The 6,590-nt window shown below is 46.6% G+C and overlaps 1 protein-coding gene across 1 annotated transcript; it reads right to left on the bottom strand.

Moving 5' to 3' along the window:
* Positions 1-204: 204 nt before the first annotated feature.
* LOC144763611 (zinc finger BED domain-containing protein 6-like) lies at positions 205-6,338 on the bottom strand. Its single transcript, XM_078649375.1, has 2 exons — positions 2,714-6,338; positions 205-463 (listed from the first exon to the last, which is right to left on the bottom strand). Exon 1 carries the CDS (start codon positions 6,301-6,303, stop codon positions 2,719-2,721), a length of 3,585 nt encoding a protein of 1,194 aa, XP_078505501.1. The 5' UTR covers positions 6,304-6,338; the 3' UTR covers positions 205-463; positions 2,714-2,718.
* Between the last annotated feature and the right edge of the window lie 252 nt (positions 6,339-6,590).

Raw genomic sequence — 6,590 nt, 5'->3', positions numbered from 1 at the left:
AACGCACAATTCACTGAACGTCAGCCTATATGGCCTGAGTCATTGGTCTATTGTTCAAATCACACTCCTGAACCCCAATACCAAGATGCCGAATGCTTTTAGGACACAAACCGTTACCTAAGAAACCCCCTTTTGCTCACTCACTCGTGTGAGTCTCTAAGACAACAGACACTGAAAATAAACTTCAGAGTCAAAGTGGTCATTCAAAAGCTTTATTTTGTTAGAAGTAAGTAAGTAACATCAATGTTTTTAAGTTGTTCCGTCCAATACGTTGAAGGGCCCACCAGAAAAAATCCAGAGTTAAAACAGGCATAATAAAGTAATCAACATTTGTACAGCTACTAGTGCACAATAGGGAAATGTGGCAACTATCGGAGACCTCTCACCAACGTATACTGGTCAGATATTCCTCTTTTTTTGTAAGCTATGGAAATGTCCGCTTCGTAGAAGGCAATCTTCTCACCTGCCGAAAAATAATGACAAAAGTGGTGCACGTTAGACAGTATTAAATACATTTATGCCAGTTTTATGCAGCCATGCTAAAAAGAAGTTGTAACCTGTAAGCAAACTCTATCCCACAATCCACATAGAAAACTTAAATACGGGCCCTTTTACTTTCCCACCTCTTCAGGTGTATGCATTGAACAATGATGTGTTGCCCCAGAGCGTCTTCTGGTACTGCGCAACAAGCTGCGAGTTAACACATGCGCAAAACTGGATACATTGATGTACAAAGGTTACATAGTTCACTTCCAATTTCCAAGGACTAGAGTAGCAGGACAGATGAGATGAGCTTGGGTACCATACCATAACAATGAATGCTAATAATATGTGTAGTTACTCTGCTGTACTATGCAATGTGGACTCATACTGATTACGTACGTTGGACTTCACTGTTTTGAAGAACTCCATTCTTGGTGAACAAGTACAAAGGGGGCTGTGCATCCATCTAAAAAGGTGTACTTATTTTTATAGGTGCAGAACCCTTACCATCGACCAGTGCCGATGGGGACAGCGGCGCAGCTTCAGCGATCCCGGCGGGGACAGGAGGAACAGAGGCACCTACACCAGCAGCAGTGGGGGGGGAGCCAACAGCGGCGGACGATGGTAAGTTACATTCAATAGTGATCTGCATTACTTGGTGGGAGGGGAAAACTTTCTCACTGTACTCTACTGGAAAATATATGATGTTACCTTTACTTGTCATTAGCATGCTAAGCATTACCACTACAGTAATGCAAGTGCCTGATAGCAGTCGGATGCATGGGTTGTTGTTAAAGCATGTAAAGGGGAAAACACAGCTGCCAGCGTGGTTGGGAGACACACCCAATACCGGTGGTTAGTGGATAGTCTCAGCAGCAGCGGTGTTTTGGGCAAACCCAAAGGCAAGGGAAGGAGGGGACGACTGGGTGCATGGGTCGTTGCTGGTGAAACACAAACCAAATAAGGTTTGTTGCGCGGTATAAAGTATTATAGTCTTTACTAGACATGTGCTACTAGCTGCCCCCTGTTAATTAATGTTACTTTGAGAGTGTTCCCGCCTTCCCGGAACAAAAGGAGATATGAAAAAGACAGGTGTTCGTTCTAATGTGTTTGACCGTTGAAGTACACCCATGCTAATAGGGCAGGCATAATGCCGTGACAAAAAGTCCGAAAAATTAATAGAGGCTGTAGAATGTTCAAGATAGACGCAACACAATTTCTGGTACTCAGCTTGCTTGCTAGTGCTACTGTGCCGCCCACTATGTGTTGAATCAATGTTGTGTTCTTGATTTGCGGGGAGTTTGGATTAACAATTCTGTTTCTTTCTTTATAGTTACTCCTTCCCAAAAACCAACAAGGAAGGAGTTGGCAGTCCGGGCCCGGCAGCGGAAACTGCAGGCAATTGTAGAGGCCTACCGCCGGCTGGTGGATCAGGCCGAGGAGGAGGAGGAGGAGGCGGCGGCAGCAGCTGCTGCCTCTTCCAATGCCCCGGGCCCCAAGCCTGCAGGACTACGTCGCCGTGGTCAGGCAGCCGCCCGCCGCCGCATTGTTACATCTTCGGCGGCCCCCCCACAACAACAACAACATGCATGCAAGTGTAGGTGCCGTGATTTCAAAGCAAAGATTCTCCGCCGGGTAGCGAAGTTGGAGGAGGAGCGGAAGAAGCAGGAGGACGGTCTAGAGGAGCGTGTGAAGATACTGGTGGACAAACACCTGAAAGCCTGCCGGCTTTGAAATGGACCCTGTTTTTTGCCCCTTTTTTAATCCTTTTGTTGGTGGGTGGGATGTGGGAGTTGGGGTGTACATTTGGGTTGAAATTTGGTTGGGGTTAGGGGAGGGTAGGGACAGCTCTGGGTCAGGGGGTTACATTTGTTATATATTTTATTTTTCTATTATCATTATGAAAATATAAAAATAAAACAAAGATATTTTCACAAGAAAACATTTGAAGTTCATTTGTGTTTGTTGGGGGGGTGGAGGGGGGACTGTTTCACCAAATAATGTACGTTGTGCAACATGAACATGAACTACGAACGATAAATTAAGTACTGACTGCACCTGTAGTAGTAGGGTCACAAGTGCATAAATAATTTATATTATTAAATAACATGGGAAAATTGCCCATCACGTGAGTCTGAAGTTACTACTAGTATACTTTAATTCCATGCACATTTGCTCAGAGTCGGCTAAACAATCCTATGCAATGCATTGCATCATTCCTTTAATATACCTGTCCTAGTTGTCAGGGAAGAGGAGCTCGTCCTCAAACTCTGTGCGTTCAGACAGAAGTAGGTCATGTAACCCAGTAGTGAGGACGTCTTCTTCACACTCGCTTTCTTCATCCGGCGGTGATTCACGTACTTGATAGTCTGGTGGTATGAAGCGTTGATTCATTTTTATCATTGTCAGCCGCTCCACGCTTTTGGGGGAGAGACTAGTCCTTTTCGATGTGACAATGGCACCAGCAGCACTGAAAACCCGCTCAGAGGAGACACTGGCTACAGGACAAGCCAGATACTTTATCGCCAGCCTGCTCAGCACTGGCCACTGTCTCCTTCTTTCATACCAATAGACCAATGGGCTTTGCTCCATGAACACCTCTGTTGTGTCATCCAGATAGGCCTGAACCATCCGCTCAATGTTCATTGGTGCTCGGCTTTGCTGGTCCTCTTTTCCCTTTGCAACAGCAACGGACTTACCCATCCCTTTCTGTAGAAAAAAAGCAGTTATGCTTTTGGTTGGGTCTGCTGAATCAGATCGTGTAGGTGCTGCTTTTGGTACTGTTGGTGCCTGCTGGAAAGCAGACGCACTGCTCTCACGCTGTGAAGAACTTGCGTCAGGAGTACTTGGACTGGCCTGGGCTGGCAGTGGCAGGCCTTTAAGTAACAGCCGTTCAGTTTCTAACTCATTAGCTTCCGCAGCTATGGAAGTTTTGTACTTGTCAACATCCTCATCTGAAAATGGAATTACTTCGTTACTGCTGACAAATAATTTGTACCGTGGATCCAAGATTGTTGCAGTTATGTAATGTTCACCTGACACAATATTGTTGAGCCTTACATTTTCACACAAGCGGTTGACTAAGCCCTTGGCTAAGGTATATGCATCAACTTTTTGTTCGTCACCTTCGTATGTTTCACAGACCTCCTTCACCTGTTGCTCAAGCATGTACAACAATGGGATGGCTTGGCCCATAGTACAGTCCTCCCTGCTAACTGCACGTGTGAAGACCTCAAAGGGTTGGAGCATCTCTGTGATGCATTTAATGAGGTCCCACTGCCACATCTCAATGGTCAGGGCTTTAAGATTAACAGTAGGATCCCCTAATCTTCTTGACATGACATAAGCATTCAGTGGGATGTACTGCTCAAAGAGACGCTCAAGCATGAAATAAGTTGAGTTCCAACGTGTTGGGACCTCCTGTATCAGTGCTTTGACTGGCAACCTATGCTCTTGCTGAATGACCCGTAGCAGCTTCCGTCCTTTGAAAGAATGGTTAAAGTGCGTGCATATTCTTCTGCAGATGGCCATTATGTTGCTGACTTTGGCTTCATTTTTCAGAAAGTCTTGCACGACTAAGTTTATGCAGTGTGCCAAACAGGGTACCCTGAAATAATGTCCTTCTCTCATTGCCTTCACTACATTACTGCCATTGTCGGTGGAAACAAAACCAATCTTAAGGCCTCTTGGTTTCAGCCATTCAAAGACCTTGTCATTAAAGTCAGACAAAATGTTTTCAGCAGTATGACTTTTGTCCATACCAAACATGGCTATAGTTGCATGTCTGCGCGTATCATTAAAAATTCCAGCAACGTCACGGAGGCCTGAAGTTAACTTGTCTTTAACACCTGCAAAAGAGATCCAGTGTGCGGTGATGCACATGAAATCTGTAGCATCGCAACTGCTCCACATGTCTGTTGTCAGGTGGATACAATGGACAACACTCTGTTGTAAGGCTTTCCCAATCAATTCCAGCACATCGTGGTGTAGTGCTGGAACAGCCACTCGGGCAAAATAGTAGCGACTGGGAACGTTCCATTTTGGGCAGAGGGTTGCCACTAATTCCAGAAATCCAACAGCCTCAACAAATGAAAATGGGAGAAGGTCCAGTGCTAACATTTTCGCAAGTTTGGCATTGTATAAACGTGCTACTGGGTGGTTCCGCTCGTACTTTCCCTCCTGCCTTAACATGCTAGGAATGGTAAGCTGCTTTGCATGTCTTTGAGTTGTGCTAGACGGACCACCTTGCATCGCAGACTTTGCACTCCTTGGTGTTTCCAGCTGACTCTGGTGCCACTGAGAAGTTGCAGATGCGGAGGATGTGGTCTTTACCACTCCAGTACTGGCGACAGGGGTCGATTGTGTACCACTCCTAGATAGAAGGTCATCGTCTCCCTCTTCTTCTACCTCCTGATCAACCATGAGTGGACCTTGTACCACTGTATCCCCACCAACACGAGTGCTAACATTTTTTAAGCTTGCAAGGTGGTTCTCCCACCTGATCACGTGTGTTTTTTTCAAATGGGTCGTTTGGCCTCCAGTCCCATAGTTTGTACCAAGCTTACCACGACTAACATTGGCATGACAAATGGTGCATACAGCAATGTTCTCCTGAACTGGGTGAACCGTAAAGAAGTCCCACACTGGGGAGGTAAACTTTTGTCTCCTGCCATAGGAAGAGGAGGACCCACTGCCAATGCCGGATGGACTGGAGGATTGTGGAATTTCACTATGGGACAGCTCAGTCCTAGTACTGCCACTACCTCCTTCTGTTGAAGTGGCGCTTCTGCTGGATGTCGGATGCTGCCGGGCCTTCGCTGTTGAAAAAATTGGAGCTGGTGTTACTGTGGGTGTTGAGTGTGTAGGAGTTATGCGTGGTACCTGCTCATCAGTCATTGCAGCATTTCTGGATAGGGTGAAAATGTTTGTCTCTACATCCTCTGCACCAGGAATAACGCTTGTGATGATGACAGTGTCAGACCCGTCTTTATCACCAGCAGTATCCTGCTCACCTACATCGACCTCCATAAGTTCAAGCCTGCCTGGAAACTTCCTTTTTCCTAGCATGGTCTTCTTGGGATGTCTCTCCTTTGAATGCGCAGATAGTTGTGGCTGCCAATCCGTATCAAGGTCATCGGAAGGGATGCTTTGCGAAGAACTCGATGCACTAACCCTCCTTTCCCTTGGTGAATTCAAAGGAAATAGATCACCTACAGAAGTGGCTTCCTCTTCTTCTTGCTCGGAAGGAGGCTCTACTTCCTGAACTGCCCCGACTTCGGGAGGAACAACTACTACTATTTGGTGCGGAGATGGTGGTTGTTGTTCTTGAGGAAGTACTATTGCGGGCTGGGGTTTTTCAACAACAACTGTTGCGGGCGGTGGTTGTGGTTGTTCAACAACTGTTGCGGGAAGTGGTTGTGGTTGTGGGTGAACAACTCCTATTGCGGGCGGTGGTTGTGGTTGTTGAACATCTACTGCTGGCGGTGGTTGTTGAGCACTTCCATCTTGCGTGGATTGTGTACTACTTTGAGACAGCGATAAGTTTAGTTCTGGCTCAGTATCACTGCTCGCAAGCAGAAGGCTGGCTACCTCTTCGACCCTCATCATGTGCTTGGCCCTGGGATGCTGGCTTGCCCCCACTAATGCAGATGTGCTGGTCCCAGCTTGCACCCCAGACCCCGCTGCTGCAGGCGTACCTTTTGGGGTGCCAAAAAAGGTTTTGGGGTCCATACCAGACTTAAGTGACACTTCCTTCTGCTGTTCCTTCTTCGCAGCAACTTTCTTTGTGGTGGAGGACCTGGTAGCTTTCTTAGGGCCCATCTTCTTCTGATGTCAGTCAGCTCACAGCAGCACAAATTGCAGAGATGTCTGGTCAGATGATTCACACACCACACGTGGCGTACAACTGAAGGACGTCCGTCTGGCAGTAGAACGAGCGATGGATGAAAAAACAACCAGCACCTCCTCAGTCTTTTTTGTGCACCTACAAGTAAAGAAGGCAGAACAACATCAGTCAAACAAGCAGTAAGGCAACATGAACAATTGAAAGACACACAGGTCAATGTATAAAAGACAAAACAGAAGACTAATAATACCAGTCCAGCAGC

This window comes from Lissotriton helveticus, chromosome 6 (genome assembly GCF_964261635.1).
Source record: "Lissotriton helveticus chromosome 6, aLisHel1.1, whole genome shotgun sequence".
NCBI lineage: Eukaryota > Metazoa > Chordata > Amphibia > Caudata > Salamandridae > Lissotriton > Lissotriton helveticus.
The sequence above is the reverse complement of the archived record's forward strand: the minus strand, read 5'-3'. Positions and strand labels throughout refer to the sequence as shown.

Coding starts and splice junctions, on each gene's coding strand:
- LOC144763611 (XM_078649375.1), bottom strand. CDS start 6,303: ATGGGCCCTAAGAAAGCTACCAGGTCCTCCACCACAAAGAAAGTTGCT.